This window comes from Pagrus pagrus (genome assembly GCF_965226575.1).
Source record: "Pagrus pagrus genome assembly, chromosome: 7".
NCBI classification, from domain to species: Eukaryota; Metazoa; Chordata; class Actinopteri; order Spariformes; family Sparidae; genus Pagrus; species Pagrus pagrus.
In genome coordinates, this window is record NC_140191.1 from 16,457,709 (window position 1) to 16,477,061 (window position 19,353).

Consider the following 19,353-nt stretch of genomic DNA (forward strand, 5'->3'; position numbering starts at 1 on the left):
TGTTTGTCTGATATCAAAACTGATGTCAAATATACACAGATGTTAACACCAGCCAGATTAACCCAGAATGGGGCTTATGAGGTAAAAATCTCATGGCGCCATTCTTTTTCCAAGCTCTGTTGAAAAGAACGTTCTTCATTTTTATTTATTTTTTGTGCAGGGGTCACTGTGAGGATGTTGTGTAAAATAATAATTAGAGTCATGATCGGGTAAGATTTGGATCAGATTCAGACTTGGATGTCCCAACAATATGATTTAATTTCTCTTGTGTGGACTAAGTTTAGCAGCACAAAACTACTTGTACAGCCAGACTTAATGTCAGTGATGTGCAATGTAAAAATTACATAAGGTGACACCGTATCCCTCTGCTTTGTCAGTGAGTTTTCCAACTATGAATTTACCCTTTTTATGAAATGTTCTAATGTAAATGTTATTGCCTTGCCTTGAATGCAATTCACGCAAAGCTTAAAATTCTCACTGTTCACGTAAAAGGCAGCAGATTTTGGGTAGACTGTGACAAAAAGAACGTCTCACATGAAGTACGACTCGGTACCTTACACTTGCACCAAAAAAAATCACCCATGAACATAACATCCTTCATACAATACAGGATTGCACAGTGAAATGTAGCTCTAGCACAGTCCCATCATCATCAAATATTTGAATTAGAGTAGAGTATATACAATAGAATAGAAGTTGTTAGGAAAGGAAAACTAAGTTTTATATATACACAGTATATTGTGTATGTTTATATATTCAGATATGCAGATATAAGACTGTACCAGTTCAGAAGATATTGTGCTGTTGTGCCTATTTTCAAACATGAAGACAGTAATTCATTTGGCACAGAAAACAAACTGTGTAGGAGGCTTACACAAGAAAGTTTAATCATCATGGCTTTGTTGTGCATTAGTCATCAATAGACTAAAACAGGTTATTTATTAGAAAATCTGCTATAATCACATTACTGCAAACTGAGTGACACACAATAAATAAATATGGGGCATTCAGGGCCGCTGAGGGTCTGGAGCTCCAGGATGACCGCCTGCTTTGCCTGTTTCATATTTCAGACCTCAGACCTGACTCTACTGTTTAATATACATACAGTTTTTCGAAATTAATATAGATATAAAGATATTAAAGGTCCAAATGTGACATGTTTATGCAAAATGTTTCTCTAGGTAAGCACAATGGGACTGTCCAGGGCAGAGTGTACTTCCGCTGTCCTCCAGGTCACGGTGTGTTTGTGAAGCCGTCTCGTCTCACCAGAGGACAGCCCTCCATGGACACAGACCCCCAGACTCTGATCAGATAGGACCCAAAGAAGGACCAGCTTTCTGAGGAGTGGCAGGGACCCGAGGGTGATCCTCAGATCCAGCGCCTATGGGTGAACCGCAGGCTGACTTGTCCGCTCGAGTCTCTGAGCTGATGTATTTCGTAGGCGTTTCCTGAAGCATTTCTGACTTGTGCATTTAATGAAGGTATATCCTACTTACTGTCACTATGCACATATCTGAGTTTTCTACACGGTGATATTTTTGATAGAGAACTTCACTTTTAACTGGGAGTCCATGTGGAGATATTGCCCCCGTACATTTTCTTACATTGGTTTCTGAACATTATATATGATATTTTTGTAAGACAATGCATCCTCCCCTGAGGCTCATAGTGGATTAATCTGAAGATTAAGAATGTACTACTGTTATTAAACATTGATATTTACATAAATATGATATGTCAGGGGTAACCAAAGAACTACGGTTCCATATCTGCTGTTACGATGATATTTTTCTAATGTATGTGGAGCTAAACATGATATATATCTGTGTCCAAGTAAAGCTTAGTGCCATATCTCTAGGAGTAATGCCACATACCCTGAACAGAGGAAAACCTGAGTTGCTTTCAGTGTTTGACTGCAGTTAACGTGTTAAATTATCCTGTTGAAGTACTGTAACACTGTGGAGGAAATAATCCCCATCCAGCATGAGACTGTTGCTGTTTGAATGCTTGCACTGGAAAGGATTCTTGGAGAGTTCACCGACTGTCTTCCATATTGGACTGATGAGATATTTTCTAACTGACGTGACTGAGAAACCGAGCGCCATCACTTTAACGCGGGGAACAAAACAGCTAGGCTTTGTCCAAGGCCTGGATATACTGATGCCTTAACAGCCTGTTTCCATAACGGCAGGCACATCGACCGCAGACTGCTCAGTGGACTCGAGTTCACAGAGTTTGGACCTGAAACCTGTGTATGTATATCATGATGCCCAGGCGCATTCACAATGCCATCCAGCCATGCTGACTGACTGATAGAATACCTTTTTAACTGCATTTTATATGTTAACTGACTGATATATAACACTTCATGTTAAAAGGTACTCAATAATGCATTTTTTTCACATGGAGGATTGGATGAATGGGTGATGGACAGTATCAGGTCACAGAAGAGAAGAGTTGTCCTATGATCTTATATTTTTATGGAAGTGGTGAACTGTGGAAGTGACTAGAAATTGTTCTATATTCGAGCTGTAATTTCAAGTAAATGAAACAAACCCAAGACCTTACTTTAAAGAAGAGAACAAAGCTGCTCTCCCTCATAAGGAGTTGTAAATAGAAATGTATTTGAACATAGTATTTACACTATTATAATGTACAGAATTGTATTTATAATGTATCTCAAGCTGTTTTAATTGGTACAAAATGTTCTAGAATAGAACATTTACAATCAGCGTGCTGTGTCGACTCTTTATTTGGCTCACTCAAGATGACTTTGTTTGCACATTCAAGTATTTTTTTACAAGTATAGTGTACAGCAGACACTGAGTATACATAGTATTCATTCTTTTCTGTTTCAAAGCGAGATAAAAATATATTTATAAAGGATTTCTGGTCAACTGTGTTCACAAAATACTCTTACGAAAATGGACCTGCAATTCGAGACTGAAAACAATTTCCATAATTTACTCATGTGAGGATACTGTTTAACAGATAGCGGATGGCTAATTACTCTTAATCTAAATGCAGTAATATGTCATTTTAAAAGCAATTTATTTTTAAATCCACTCTAATTTGACCTTTTTTGGTCAGAGGTTGTATTCAGGTCTTCTCAAACTTTGGTGTGTCAGTGCAAGAGCTCAGCATGGCTGATGTCAGCTGTTTTATGATTTTGGTTCCCGTCCTTTGTGGTGAAGTTTATCCAAGGTGTTATTTTAATATCCAGAATTTGACACAGCACATACACACTGATCCTTTATGAAAGAATAAATACCTTTTGCCTTAATGGGTCCTTAAAAAAAGTCCATATCTTAAGTGCACAGAAAGAGGGAATAGATCTGCAGGGTACTCCCAATATATCCTACCTTAAATGACTTTAATGGATTGTGTTTCACAAGAAAATGTTAAAAGTCACCATGGGGTGTGTTGCTTTAGCTGAGCACTGTACACGGCATAAACATCACAGTGGAGTGTGATTCTTGGATGAGTTGTCAGCGGTGGTGTCTGATCCAGTCTCTGGCTTCTCAATGTAGGGCAAAAATGTCTCCTGTCAGTGGCAGATTTATGGTCTCTTGAAACGTGTCCCGTCTGAGACTCATGCACAGGTAAACATCACTAACATGTAAACATGTTGTGCCCTCCAACTGATGCGGTCACGTGAAGGCTAGTCATTGACGGCCTCCTGCCACTACAATGAAAGCCTGTTATTTTTTCCAAATCTTGACACAATATCAGTTCTGCCAAGCAGTGTAGTTTTGCAAATGCTGCCAAAATGCATGAGCTTCACAGCTGTCTGACTAGAGGTGCCTAAGATTCATCTCAACTTTATTTATATAGCACCTTCCATTCAGACAGGCAGCCAGAGCAAGATTAACACAGCTCAGATTAAAAAGTAAAAACAAAAATAGACAACAATGGACACAATAATGCAAGGCTAAACTTACAACAACAAAACAATAAATGTTCAAAATAGATAAACATAAGGATAAAAAAATATGAAAACCAATTATTAAGACTTAAAAGCTAGGGAAACAAATGAGGAGAAACCTTTAGTAAAGGCCAGACTTTAAAGATACGTCTAAACATTTCTGTTAAAAATTTCCACAATGGCAAAAAGCTTTTGAGGCCATCTGTAGAGGATCTGAAGGAATTGCTGGGTACATATTTATCTATTCTATGACATTTGAGTCACTTAATTTTAGTGCCACCATAGGGTCAACTGGTGTATTTTTAATTAAAATAAATTAATATAAATACTAACACTTGGTATTTTACAAAACTGGATATGTGTCAGCGATAGATGGAACTTGAATGGACACAACTTGATCCACAGCAACACATGTGCTGCAGATACTCCTTTAATGTGTTGATTTATTAAGTGGCTGCTGGAAGTTTGTTTAAATGACTTTTTATGAGCTTTTTTAATCAACACTTAATAAAAACATTTAAAGAAAAAGTATACTATTAACATTACCATACAGCAGGTTATTAAACTAATGAGTGACTATAGTTATCTTTAAGGACACTGAAGTTCGGTCATTGGTATGAGCCTATTGTAATTTGTGGGTTTGAGCAACCTGGGGGGAGTTAGATTGTGCAATTACAATTAAAAACAAAAAAACAAATGATAAGTATTTTAAAGGCTGATTCCAGTATTTTTAGACTCTGTAAATTTTATATTTGACCACTTCGAGCGAATAAACATAAAGAAGAATATAGTATTTCCCACCAGTGTTTTATTCTTAACAGTGCGGAGGCTTTGAAACAGAATTTAGACTTTTGTTTTAAGAATACATTCTTTTTTTTAAAAGTAGGCTTAAAACAGCAGTTTCATACTGTTTTACTTTGTTTATATGTGGCGGACCCTGCCACCTTTCTAGCTTCAAACAGTGTTCTGGGGACTTTGTTTTCCTCTAAGAACAGCTTGTTTATTCACTTATGGAAAAGATACATATTTCTGAGTTTGTATTATTACCTCATTAATATTGTAAATATAAAAATTCAGAGTTTGAATTTCTTCTCCAAAACTACATACATGTAGTGCCCCTTTAAACTAAAAACACTGCTTATTTCTGATGTTGACTCCAAAAAACCCTCTTGTGTCCTTGCTGCCAGGTAACTGGATTATAAGAAACTTTTATTAAAAGTTTATTTTTATTTATGGTTGTGATTTAAGAGGAACATGTAATGTTAAAAAACAATATGTTGGTACAACTAAGAAGAGTCTGTTTATTTCAATGTATGTGGTGGACTTGTGGAATGGGATGGATGATGAGTTGGGGGTGTATACGTTTGACCTATACCTACTCCTTTATGGTACTTTTGTTTTGTTTGTTTTTATTATGTTGTTTTAATTTCTGTTTCTAAATAAATTCAGTCATTCATTCTAAAATCCTGTCACAGTCCTGGAAGTGATGTAAAACTTCCACGTGGCCTGCATCCTTCTCAAACTTGGACAAACATTATCAGACAGACTTTTTGCACAGTGTGGTCCCTGCTGCCACTGTTGAAGCAGCTGCGCGACAGTCGGCAGCCTGAGCTCGGTGTGGTGGTCTGGATCTGGGTGGAGTTAAGTTTCTGTGTCACACACTGACAACTGGGAAATCTCCCGTAACAAACTAACAGGTGTCCTCCTCCTCCTCCTCCTCCTCCTGCCTCAGACCCACAGTCAGTCACATCACCGGGGGGCTGCCTGTCCTGTCCGCGCCGCGCCGCACACTCTCTGCCTCAACTCCTCTGAGCGCGTTTCTCTACTGTCTCTGACCTCAACAACAAAAAAGAAAACAACTTCCAGGAAATAATTTTTCATTGATATCTACACATGATGCACTCGGCACAGAAAGACACCACGTTCACCAAGATCTTTGTGGGAGGTCTTCCTTATCACACCACCGACTCAAGCCTCAGGAAATACTTCGAGGTGTTTGGAGACATCGAGGAGGCTGTTGTCATCACAGACCGGCAGACGGGCAAATCCAGAGGTTATGGATTTGTAAGTATGACAACCTGTGAGCACTTTGCAGCTGCCATTTTTAAAGTTGCTTGCACACACGTGCACAGTCGGGCTCGATTGTAGCCTGATGTTTCTTGTTCAGTGTGACAGCCAGGCCAGAAATAGGTCATTTGTAGCTGAAATTTCAACTCCGATCTGACCTAACTACTCTTAGATGAACCAAAACATCTTTAAAATAAACATCCATAAATAAACACCTGTAACCAAAGTAAATACAGTAAGAAATGTCCTTGAGGGTCATTGAAAAATGTGCTGTTTCCTTCAGGTGACCATGGCAGACCGGGCCTCTGCTGACCGGGCCTGCAAGGACCCCAACCCCATAATAGACGGCAGGAAAGCCAATGTGAACCTGGCCTACCTGGGGGCCAAGCCCAGGGTCATACAGCCAGGTGAGGGACTGGACCACAGCTTTGACTTGGATCAACAAGGTGGCATACACAAACAGGGGCACAAACGCCCTCACACACTCACGTACATGGAGTTTATGCAATTAATATTAATGAAAGTAGATGTTGTTCTGTAGAATATGTTTATATTTATTTGGATATTTGGTTGATGAAAGCTTACTGTAGACTGACATGTCCTTGGCTGTATTTTATAATCTTATGTAAAATATCAGAAACACTCTTCAAAATCATCTCCACTGCGTCAGAAAAGCATCGGTTCTGAAAATAAACCTTTAACAAGCGTCTGCTTTCGTTCCAGGGTTTGCATTTGGTATGCCTCAGATCCATCCAGCCTTCATCCAAAGGCCTTACGGGTACGTTCACCTGCAGAACTTCTCTCCCTAAATCTTCCAATGTCTTTTATGATCTTGCGTAGTGTTTTTATTGTTGTAAACATGTCATTTTTTCATTGCCTCCACCTGTTAAAATCCTGAATGAGGACATGTGAGTGTTGATGTGTGCTCCTCTGCTTGGCGTTGACTGTGAAGGAAGTGAACATATTTGTTCCCCCCCAAGCCACTGCAGGACTTGACTTCATTGTTGTCTATCTCTCTCTGATCTGACAGGGTCGGTAACGGTTAAAATAGCTGATGAAGGGACATGATGATTTGAGGAATAGCTGAGTCTGCATTGGGCAGAGCACTAAAGTGTTACCTGTATACTCTGACATACACAAACGAACTGAAATGGTGACTAGATGCATGGAAGTCTTTTGTTTTTTTTATTTTCCAGTTTTTCCATAGTACATAGATTTGTGTGTGCCTTGTTTTTTCAGTATGATGTGGTGTTCAGCTTAACTGTGTGCTCATTTCTACTTGCAGTGGGGGGTGCAGGAGGTTTTTTTGTGCAGACTTTGTGAGTTTGTTAGGGAGCTGTAACTCTGTAATGGGGTGTTGATGATTTTCCCTTTTTAATGATTGATTTGTGCTTTAGCCTGCGGTTCACTTTTCTCTACTCCCGGTTTCTCGTTAACATCAAGTTGATCGTGTTTTGTTGTCAAAAGGGGGCTGATGATCTCTTCAGAATCGATCCCCTGCAACAAAACAAACACTGGCTTGCATGTGGGAGTTCCTTTTCTGTTTCCTTACCCATGATGCTGTGTTTTTTCTGTTTTTCTCTATTAACCCATTGCTTTCACTTGTAGCTTACATCTACAGGTACACGATACAAGAAAAAAACCTAAAATATCCTCTGTTTGGTTCTGTATTTAATCACTCCAGCGGCTGTCATTTTAGGATAAGTTCCCTCAAAAATGAAAAATTCAGCTGTAATATACTCTCACATCAATCGAAAGTTGGGTGAAGTTTCGTAGTCCACAAAACATTTCTGGAGCTTCACAGCAAAACAGGGTCGCAGCATTCTCGTAGAAGGGGACTTGTTTTAAAATTGTAAAAAATAATCATATAAATGGCTCCATACAGCTCGTCTCCAGAAGCCACATGGTCTCAAACTGATTTGGAAAGATGTTATTTACACCCTCGACTTGTGGTCGAGCTTTTGTGCCAACTTCAGAGGGGGTGTGTGCTCAGGCTTTTATCTTAGCAGCTACAGTTAAGATTTTGCCTCCAAAAAGGGTGTGAATTACATCTTTTCAAATCAATTTTGAATTTCTGGGCTTGTCAAGACTTGGATTACACTGAAAGAGCTTTATGGAGCCATTTTATGTTTTTTTTTTTCGTCAGTTTTTATTTGTTTTAAGACAAGTCCTCATCTACTTCAGTTGTTTGGGAGAAGGTTGCGACCCTGTTTTGCTGTGAAGTTCCAGAAATGTTTTGCGGACTACAAAACTTCAACCAACTTCCCGTTGGCATGAAGGTGCGTAGATAATGACTGAGTTTTCATTTTTGGACCAACTTATCCTTTAACAATACATTTAAAATGTGCAGAGGGAGTTAAAACAAACACAAATAGTGTTATCACTGCAGAAACATTTGTTTAATTGCCCTCATGTTGGTACTTTATTAGCACAGCTAAAGTAAGTTGAATAAAAATGTCAAGGCTTTAATTTAAAGCTGGATTACTGTTTGCATAAAACAATGTTTAAATGTTAACCTGCTATAGATGAGATAAGAAATTAATTATTTAGTTTTGCAGTTCACCCAAAAAAGCCAGTCTTTTTTAAATGTATATAGACTGACTCAAATGTTCACTGCACAACAGGTTGGAGACTGAGATCTTAGCCGGTCTCTTAGGCAGCAGCTGTTGGCTACAGTGATCTCCACAGCATCTCAAATTCAGATGGAAAATGGGAGTCACTCAGCAGCGCTGTTAATAATGTATGGCACAGACAGGGCCGCTCGGCTGTGGACAACAGGTGGGCCGAGCCATGTGCCCGTGAAGCCTTTTGGTTATGTGCTGGGGATTACCCATATGTCCTGGTGATTTACAAAGCACCTTTATTTAGCTCCCCACTTGCAGCACCACAAAATGTTCAACCCATCTCTTTCAATAGAGGTGGCTTAAGTCAGCTGTGCCCTTTCAGCGCTTGAACTGTTGATTTTAAAAACAAGGTCATACCACAAAGGGAGGATACCAGCAAGGCGGTTCCTATCTTGTGAAGTTGGAAATTATACATGTGAATAGATTTCAAGTCAAGTTTAAAATGAGAATTGAAACAATTTCTGTAATTAATTGCAACTGTAGTTAAAAATAGAGAGTCAGCACTCAGTTGGATGTCCCACTTTGATACAGCAACACTTCTTGATCATTCAGGAGAACTCCAGACTGATAATAAAGAAGTAAATTCAGGAAAAGTCACTGAGACAGTCGAGTGGCGTCGGCCGCCATTACAGTTGAGTGAGTGCCCTGCCATGTGTTACTGAAGGAGGAGATCAGCTTGTCCTTTGGAGATGACAAGGGGAGCAAAAATAGCATGCTTCCAGCCTCCCTTGTCAGTCAAGTCGGCGTGTGTATGTTTGTGTGGCTGTAAGAGGGGGAGGGGGCACTTGTCTATGGGCTGGTATAACAGTTTCACACCTGCTCCGCAATATATTTACTGAGGGTGACTTTAACTGGAGTTTAAAGTGGGGCCAAATTTACCCAGATACCCAGGCTTGTATTTATCCATTTATACCCTCATCTGAATACTGTTCTTCCAATGGAGATCTCCTCCTCTTACACGATTTTTTGTCTTTAAAATAGTTAAATGACTTTCTTTTTCAAACTAATAAACACAACAGGCCCTCTGCAGAACCTAATACAACCTACTTCACGAGAAACCACATTGTTAATTCACTGCATTGCAATTTATTTTTTATTAGCTGCTCCATTTTAAAGAAACCAAAGGCCTCTTTTTGTTTTCTGTTTCAGGACCTATTAACATGCGTGGGCATGCCTGTATGTGTGGCGTTGATGTGACAGTATGTGGACACAATAACGTCCACTTCTTTTCCTTGATATGTTGTGGTGTTGTGCGATAAGCTCGCATTTTGTCACATACCGTTTTCAGTGAAACTGGGTGCAGAGCTGGGCTGTGTCTTCTTTTAATGCCTTACTGTGTTTCAGATTCAGGTGCTTTTTGAAATTAAAAGCTGCGCTTGGGTTTCTTTGCTGCTTCCTTAACTTTTCATTTCTAGGTAGGGTTTTTCAGTTGTTTAATGAATGGATTTGCTGTGTTCTGAGGACTGGATTGACGTATTTGTGGCGCCTGCTTTTCAGTTTTCCAGAATTTAGTTTCAGCGTTGAAAACATGACTGGCTGTGGCTCTGCTTGACCCTGTGTGTCTTTTTGTCCTACAGGGTCCCTGCCCACTACGTCTACCCTCAGGCCTTTGTCCAACCCAGTGTTGTGATCCCTCATGTACAACCTTCTGCTGCTACAGCAACAGCTGCTGCTGCCACTTCCCCGTACCTTGACTATACTGGAGCAGCGTATGCCCAGTACTCAGCGGCTGCTGCCACTGCTGCCGCTGCCGCCGCCGCTGCATATGAGCAGTACCCATATGCAGCCTCACCAGCACCAACAAGCTACATGACCACAGCAGGGTACGGGTACACTGTCCAGCAGCCACTCGCCACCGCTGCCACCCCAGGAGCTGCCGCTGCTGCTGCCGCCTTCAGCCAGTATCAACCTCAGCAGCTCCAGACAGATCGCATGCAGTGAAACCCTGAAAACTGCCTTAAAGGAAGAAAGCAGGGGAGGTCGCCTTGTCCCATGAAGAGAGGGAAGTTTGAAGTGGAAAGACCGAAGGTGCTGAATGATGGTTATCAATCCTAGGTTTTAACTTGGCAGTCCTTCTACCAAAGAGCCTGAAGAAAATCACCAAAAATATGGAGACAAATGAGGAATATTGCTGTATATTTTATTCAAGGGTGATCAGTATTTTTGTCACTATTGAATATATTTGAATATTTAATATTTATTCAGCAGGAAAATATATTTATAATAATTGAAGTAGACTCACTGGACCTCATGTCGACATGCTGAATTTTGTATATATATATAAACTGCACTGGAATTTGTATAAAATTCCCAAGTGCATTCATGTCTTATGATCAGGTTTCTTCCCCACTTTTTTTGAAAACAAACCAAAACACTTTCATACATATGAGAACTGTATGTTACATCATCATGCAGTTTTCAGTATTTCATAGTTTTGGACCAGTATTTTATTCAGTAAAGCTATGCAGACACTGATATAGATGTCGGTGTTTAGTTAGGATTCTTCTCTTTTTTTTTTTTTTTATAAATGTTTGGAGTGAGATAGATTAGACACCCTCAACTAGTTCCCTTGTATTTTCTTGATGGTACCTAAGATAAGAAGCTGAGGTGACAGCTGATGCTGGTTAAAGCACTCACTTTTCTTCCCTTTTTAAAATGCACCTCGAGTAAGTTCAGCAAAAAAGGGAAGAAACATTGTTGAATGTGAATCTTTCATTTTGACAAAATGTTTCCTAATGTGCCTTTTTAAATTATGCTATTTATGTATTTATTATGGAGCCTTACAGTAATAAACCCTTTACTTGTTGTGTTCATGTGTTTGTATGAAGCATGTCCACATGTGCTGCTGCATAATGATCAAGAGCATATGATTGATGTTCAAACTTGGCTTAAAGCGATACACTGTGTATAAAGAACAAAATATGAGTGGAAAGTAAGGTAGCAATTTTCTGTTTCCTGTAGATTCAATGTTGTTGTCTCAAATAGATTCTTAATTCTTTAATGTCGCTTTTTATACTTGACCAGTTTGATAAAGGAAAGTGTGAAAACTTTTCTTTTTTCTTTTTTTTTACATTTGATGTTATTAGACATTGAATGTTTTCCAATGTAAGGCCATCTCCTCTTGACCTTGCACCTGTAATGCATGACTTAAAATAATGCTAATGCAAATAAGTGAAATAAAAGGAAATTTAACTTCTGTGTGATGTTTGATGTCAGTTTTGCTCACAGCCTGTAAAGGACACCTCTCATGCTTTTTTGTTTTTTTCCTTTCCTTTAGCGTTTTATATACGTTCTTGTTTAAAAGATCTTGAAAGTTGAAAAGTCTGCACCAACAGAAGCTCCTCTCTCCCGCAGGAAGAACTGCTCCTGAAACACCTCTTCAGTAGTCTCAGCTTTAATTCTGTGACTTTGTGACATCACACTATGTCAGCCTGCCCTACATTTGCATAATTTATGCCTAGCAGCTAGTTTGACATGTACGAATTGATTCATCACAGCTGCACTGTTGTTGTCAGTGGTGCTGGGTCAGGCCTGTGTGAGCTGACCAATCACAGGAGACTGGGTATTCAGCAGCGGGGCCTTAAAGAGACAGGAACTGAAACAGATTGTTTCAGAGAGAGAGAGGAAATACAGTGTTGCAGCACTGGACAGTATGGGAAAACATGAGTATTAAAGCATGTAAACCTGTTCTAGTAGTAACCCAAAATAAAATTATGATTCTAATAATGAGCATGATATGTGTCCTTTAACTTTTTTACTATAGTCATATCACATGATGGTTAGTTGAATACAGAAAATGTGAAAACGTAACATGGTGAAATAATGCATATATACTTCTGAACAACTGCCAAAAAGACAAAACAGCCTTTTGTGTTCAGTTGATGTATTTGCTGTCTGTGTGTAGTGGGGAAGCATCTGATTTGGTGTGTTATTAGTCCCACTTTAACAAGAACCATAGCTGTTACGATCATCATATAATCTCTTTGACTTATATTAATATCTCTCAGCAGGATAAAATCTAATTTCATGACCAATTTGAAACAGAGATAGAAACCCAAGAGGCAAGATATGCATCCCGCCTCTCAGGAGACCTGTCTCACTAACTAATAATTTGGAAATTGATCTCCTCTTGGGACACTGCTGGAGACTTTGACGCTTGCCTCTGTTTACATTATGAATCAGCGAAGATGTTTCTGTAACATGAATCCAGCCTGCTGTGACTCTGAAATAGTAAGTAGGTGAAGTCCCTCTTCCCACATTACACAAGCATTAGTTGAAAGAAGCTATTTGCCAGATTCCCTCATGCTGATCAAATGAACTCAGTGAATCAGTAACATCTAATTAACTCAAAGTGTTAGATATTTCTGCAATATTTCTATATAAATTCTGATTAATTTGCATTATAAAAATGCTCAAATTCAATCTGATACAATCCCCTGGCTCTCCTGTGGCTGTAATGCACACTCCTCTCTGGGACCTGTGGTTGTTAGAAACCCTGCAGTCCCAGTTTGACCTGTTTGCAACCCTTCATTACAGTCCCAACTATTATGTTTCTATAAAGCTGTGATGAAACTTGGTAAAAGGGCAGGCAGGCAACTGCACAGTCTGCATAATCCTTCATTTGATCCAGTGAAGTAAATTGTTGTTTTAAGAAGCTCTCTAATTGCCCCTCTCAGGTTTTCTCACCAAACCTGTAGTCTTCTGACACCTGCTGGTTCATATGGCCCACTCCTTCTTGTCAACCATTTTGTAGTTAAGATCCTGTCCTCCCAGACCAATGTGCTTGTGTTGACGGATGATGGTTTTCTTCACATGAACTTTAATACATTACACTTTCGTTTTAACGCATTTACAGCATGCCATCGTGTCTTGCAGTTATTCACAGGGTTGACATGCTGCATTCAGGACACACCACGGTTGTCGTAATTACTAACTTCCACTTGTGAAAAGCGTTTACGTCAACATCCAATTTTTTGTGAATATGACTGCCTCGATAAATCTGAATTTGCGCTTAATAACACGGAAGTCAAATAAAACCAAATAAACGTGGATATCTCACGTCAGCCGACATGCGGCGTTCAGTGTCATTAAACCAAAATTTAGAGGATATGGTGACATATTGTGATGCAAACTATCATTTTCACACGACCGACAGTGTACTCGGACAACACTGAGCTGTCAGGTGACGCTCTCATCCGGTCGACCTGGGTATGTTGGGTATGTTTCTCATCTTTACCAGCCATCACGGGAAGCCTGAACGCGTCATTTCGCATCCTGGCTGGAGGCGGTGACATCTGAGTTACTGGAAGTCAGTGTGGACACAAAAATTGCCTCAGTGGGACAAAACCTGGGGGAAAATACCTCAGACTGCTGCAGAGGAACCCGGCGAGGACCGAACATTTGATTGCGGGCAAAGTGAGTAATTTTGAAAGACTTAAACTAGACTAACATTGTTGATCCTCGCTGCCTTTCTGTTTTCAGTCGCAATGGCAAACGTTATTGTTTGGTGAAAAAAAAAACATGGCTATATTGTGTTGTAACGTTACGTAAACCAACAATAGGTCAACGCTCTCGATATATCATTGTTCACCTCCGTTCGTTTAAGCCAAATAGCCAATTGAATGCAGATTGTGTGGATTAAATTGTTGGCTATCTTGGCTAAAAGTGACATTTTTGGGCCTAAATTTGATCAGTAGATAACAGCTAGCTAGCTTCACCCCGGCAGAAGTGTCCGTGGGATCTGGGAAACGTTAATGCTCCTCATTGTCATCAAACTCGGAGCTCTGACCATCGTTTAACCCTCAAGTTAGTGTAAAATGTAGTGGTAGAAAACTAGACTACACAGAGAGCGCATGTAGATGTGGTTTTGATCAAATTGTCGATCGACTCCTTTTAATCATGTATCTCAGTTACCGGAAGTCAGAATAGCCATGTGACCTCTGTGACGTTGCAGCCATCGCGCTGTCGACTGTCAAACGGCATCATCAAAACAATGCCTTTTATTCGACATGAATAACCTGTCATATAACTTCTGCTATTCGTTTTTATCATTTTTCTATATCGATTCAACCCTCCAGCCGCTCTCTGCTCTGGATCGAAGCCAGAGATGGCCACCGAGAAGACGGCATACTTCCCCTTGGAGGGGGGACACTCTCCACCCTCGCTCCCCGGGCAGCCAGCGTTCCCTGTCGGATTTGACATGAACACGCAAGGCCAGAACATGTTAGGAGGCCCCGCTCCTGTGGGCTTCCTCGCTCCTGGGGGTCCACCTTTCCCTCCACCGACTGCTTTTGCACCGGGTGTTCCTGGAGCCTACGGAATGGGCGGAATGAACCCTTATGGCGATGCTGGATATGTCAACCCTGTTTCACCATATGCACAAGGCCCGGGCTTTAACAGCAACATCAATGGTTAGTATTTCTGTTGGTGTGTGGCATCTTCTGTTGTGGCATCATATTCCCTGTGCAACTAAGTCAATTTGATGTGTTTCTTCTTCAGATGATGTTTACCATAGTGAGGACGATCCGCCGCCCTTTCACGAGAATCAAGACTTTGATTTTGGATTGGATAACAAGAGCATAAGGAGAGCCTTTATTAGAAAGGTACGGAGACAGTGTGGCTGAAACCACACTATAATTAAGGACTGATTTTTCTCTTTTAAATTTTAATCAACGCAATAAGGTCCCTTTATGTACATTTGCTGGATTTTTCAACAATAGTCACTCCTCTCAGGTTATTTTTCCATTAACTGCCACTGAAAATCCAGAAAAATGAACAACACAACAACATATTGATATTACAGTATTAAATTACATATATGGTCCAATGTTATCCATGTTGTTCGCTCTGACATAGAGACCACATCAAATCATTTTCTGCCAAGGCTGCACAGACCTCCAAGTTTATCGCAATAACACAAAAGGTCTAGATTTTGTATCTGCATCCAGATATGAATTTAAATCAAAAATGCATGTCGTGATGGATAATTATTAGATGCATGTATGTGCAGCACAGCAAGATTGTTTGAAGTTGAAAAAACTTTTGAAAGTACTTGGTAGGGCTGCAACTAACGATTCTTTTCATTAAAGATTAATCTGCTGATTATTTACGCAATTAATCGATTAATTCTTTAGTCTATAAAACGTCAAATAATTAATGTAAGTTTAAAGTCCTCATCAGTTTCCCAGGGCCAACCAATAGTCCAAAACCCAAAGACTCTTCAATTACTGTAATAAATGACAAAGAAAAGCAGCAAACCCTTACATTTAAGAAGCTTTTTTTGTTGTTGACATTTTTTCTTGAAAATTACTGAAATGATTAGTCGATTTTCAAAATTATTTGTGATTAATTTTCTCCTCTTGTCATACTTTCCAACAAATTTCATTGGAATCAAGTTTTTGACATATCCAGCGGAATAACGAACAAACACAACTAGACATAACCTCCATGGTGGAGTTAAATATGTACTTGGATAGGACTTAAGGTTTGAAAAATTTAGGTATTTGTTATTTCTAAAATTCTTTGTTCAAAATATCTGTGTCTGCTGCCTAATAATCCTCTCTTCCCTCCAGGTCTTCTTGGTGTTGACTGCTCAGCTCATGGTGACATTCGCCTTTGTGGCTGTTTTCACCTTTGTGGATCAAGTCAAGCAGTTCGTCATGGTGAACGCCTGGACATACTTGGTGTCCTACGGGATATTCTTTGTGTCCGTTTGTGTGATCAGCTGCTGTGGAGACGTCCGCCGAAGACATCCCTGGAACCTGGTGGCATTAGTAAGCCTGCTTAAACTTTGTTTTTTCCAAAATAGAAAGCAGAGCGAGGAGGAGTTGCAGCTCAGGAAGTAGTGTGTTATCTGATCTGGACGAGTGAATCATAATTGTGTAGGCCCTCTGGTTTATAAATCGGTGGTGTCAAGGAAAAAAAAATTCTATTATCCTTTGTTTTAAAACCTGAATTGGATAAACAACAATGTATTCTGACGCTGACAATTTTCAGCCCTTTAAAGCCTACAATTATAATGAAAGACCTCTGTGCTCTTTAGTGTTTACACAGATACAATTCAGATTGAGCTACACAATCAGTGCTGTGGCTACAAACTGATTTGCCATGATTTGCAGCTGTGTTGATGTGTGTTTCTTATTTACAGTCCATCCTGACTCTCAGTATGTCCTACATGGTGGGAATGATTGCCAGCTTCCATGACACTGAGTCAGTGATCATGGCAGTGGGCATCACAGCAGTTGTGTGCTTCACAGTGGTCATCTTCTCCATGCAGGTGTGTATCAGTCATATCCTGACACTTGTGCATATGTGATGTACATCGATCATGACATGATGGTAACCTTAATGTCACTCTTTGCCTCCTCCCACAGACCAAGTATGACTTCACTTCCTGTCACGGTGTGCTTTTCGTCTGTTTAATTGTCCTGATCTTCTTCGGCATCCTCTGCATCATCATCCGTGACAGGATTCTGCACATCGTGTATGCTGGACTGGGAGCTTTGCTCTTCACCTGCGTAAGTCCTCAGACATTTTGGCATCATTTTCTCCTTTTGTATTTATATTAAAAAGCCTTAAAGAGATTAAAGGCAACATATCTGATTGAAAAGGCCATAAGTGTTGGATTTTTGACAACAAATCTTGAAGGTGTGATACTTCTTGGCACTGTTTTGGGACATATGTTGACCTTGGTTAAGGTCAAAGTTTCAAACTAATACTTTTACACCTGTAAAAACATACTACATGAATCCAGCCACAAATGGCTAATAAGGGCATTCCTGGAAAAGAGAGCATTGCTCTCATTGAACCAACCTGAATAAATAGTTTTTTGGGTTTATTATGACGCTCGGGTGGATTTTATTTGACACCCTGAGATACCTTAAACATGGAGTTTGAATACATCACAGCTCAAATCATTTAAACATTACATTTAAGAAGTTAAACATCAAAGTGTCTTTCCAGAATGTGTCACATTAACCCGAAAAATCCACAAAACATGCTGTCAGTAGGTTAAATTTCAACTACTTTCTACTGAAGACATAAGCTGTTGCTTTTGAAAGCTGAAATGAAAGCTGTTGACTATGTGGCATAACGGCGACCACATAACCTCAACATCCTGTTATGATTCCCTGGAGTCCCAGGGGCCTTTTTTGCGTGTCATACCGTTCTCTCTGCATGTTCCCTGCTTCTCTCTACTGGCTGTCGAAATGCCAAAAGAAACTAAAGACTGTAAAGGACTGTGAGATCTGGGCTGCGTTTCATTAGTCTTTCAGCATGCCCTCGTTCACCTGTTCTTTGGGGAATCTCTACTGACATCATAAGTGTTGGTCCTTTTGTCTGAAAAACCGCTATGAACTTGGTGAAATTGTCCCTTGGAGGGACAGTTTTGCATTTGGGGCAAGAACATACATCCATGGTTAGGTGGCAGTAATGTACGTAACATTTTGGTCATTTTATTTATTTATTAGGGAGTTAGTATTCAGCTCCAGTTTTCCTAATTGATCTTATAGGTGTGTTTAGGTAGGCTGACGTGTATCGGTTCATTCGCCTAGTTAGCAGATCATTTCTTGTTAATAAAACCTCATTGATAGCTTGTTCTTTTACTGAAATATGCCATAACTAATTACAGTTAACATTTAGGCTCCTTAGTTCGTTGTAATGTTCAGCTTGCTGTAAACACATGGAAAAAATGCTGTTTTGCAAGATGTCCATAAACCCATTGTAATAATAGTTAAAATAATCATGATACAGATCAAAAATAGAAATTTTGAATGACGTCTTCGCCTCATTGAAATGTGTCTGTATGTATTTATGATGATTGGTATGAAGCAGTATGGTTATAGCACTAAGTACAGTGTACAGTGGCAGGTTCAGTCCATTTCCCTCTGCTCGGTGGCCTCAGTGTAATGCTTGCTGTTATGTAATAAGAAGGGCAGAGGGGAAATTAACAAGAGGAAGTGGAAATACTTCTGAGAAGATGATGTGGTGAAGGAGAGAAGTACGTGAGAGAATGTGAGAAAAACTCACCTCACAAGAGCATATCTGATTTAATAAAATCCTTTCTGTCTCTTGATTTTTTTTTTCCTGCATCATTTGTGAGTTGCGTGTTTCAGTTTTGATGGTTTTTTAAGACAAATATTTGACCCTTTGAATTTCTTGTGTTACAGTTCTTGGCCGTGGACACGCAGCTGCTGCTCGGCAACAAGGAGCTGTCCCTGAGTCCAGAGGAATACATCTTTGCTGCTCTGACCCTGTACACAGATATCATCAACATCTTTCTCTATATTCTTGCTATCATTGGAAGAGCCAGGGGCAGTTGAGCTGGAGCAACAGATAGAAAGTCTGGCAGGAAATAGTTTTGAAAGTGGCTTCCCTTAATCTTGATTTTCGTCTTGTAGTGTGCACTAAAACAGATAGAGTAATTTTTTGCTTCACCCTGTGTAAATGTTTTTATATGATAATATAAGTAGATAATCTTTGTTGTAGTTTGGGGGTTTATTAAAGTTCTTTGAGGTGTATGACCTGATGTACAAAACTTTTTATCTTGGTTTCTATCTTATGCTGTGAAATCATTAAAGGTTCAGTTTGTGGGATTTAGGGGCAGATATGAAATATAATACTGTATGATACTAATTTTGTTATGATCAGTGTATAATCACCTGAAACTAGGCATCATTGCTCTTTTGTTACCTTAGAATGAACATTTTACATCTACAGAGGGAGCGGATCCGCGATGTA

General features: G+C 39.6%; 3 protein-coding genes across 13 annotated transcripts in view; all 3 read left to right on the forward strand.

Annotated features, from left to right (window-relative positions):
- The window catches only part of kif13a (kinesin family member 13A), a 42,450-nt gene extending 39,718 nt beyond the window's left edge, over positions 1–2,732 (forward strand). For all 10 annotated transcript variants that reach the window (XM_084357328.1, XM_084357332.1, XM_084357329.1 and 7 more), the window contains one exon: positions 1,182–2,732. In XM_084357328.1, coding sequence (XP_084213454.1) covers positions 1,182–1,315 — 134 coding nt within the window. In that variant the 3' untranslated portion in view covers positions 1,316–2,732. The remainder of the gene's footprint in view (positions 1–1,181) is intronic.
- Positions 2,733–5,553: 2,821 nt separating this feature from the next.
- rbm24b (RNA binding motif protein 24b) lies at positions 5,554–11,814 on the forward strand. 2 transcript variants are annotated; one of them, XM_084357334.1, is made up of 4 exons: positions 5,554–5,989; positions 6,276–6,438; positions 6,716–6,770; positions 10,194–11,814. In XM_084357334.1, the coding sequence occupies exons 1-4, from the start codon at positions 5,819–5,821 to the stop codon at positions 10,555–10,557; spliced, it is 753 nt and encodes a 250-aa protein (XP_084213460.1). In that variant the 5' UTR covers positions 5,554–5,818; the 3' UTR covers positions 10,558–11,814. The 2 variants fall into 2 exon arrangements, with proteins under 2 accessions (XP_084213460.1, XP_084213461.1); XM_084357335.1 differs by having other exon boundaries at positions 5,557–5,989; positions 6,276–6,399.
- Positions 11,815–13,867: 2,053 nt separating this feature from the next.
- On the forward strand, positions 13,868–19,150 carry grinab (glutamate receptor, ionotropic, N-methyl D-aspartate-associated protein 1b (glutamate binding)). The gene is made up of 7 exons (XM_084357527.1): positions 13,868–14,031; positions 14,694–15,026; positions 15,115–15,218; positions 16,188–16,388; positions 16,763–16,891; positions 16,989–17,132; positions 18,783–19,150. Exons 2-7 carry the CDS (start codon positions 14,723–14,725, stop codon positions 18,933–18,935), a joined length of 1,035 nt encoding a protein of 344 aa, XP_084213653.1. The 5' UTR covers positions 13,868–14,031; positions 14,694–14,722; the 3' UTR covers positions 18,936–19,150.
- Positions 19,151–19,353: the final 203 nt, after the last annotated feature.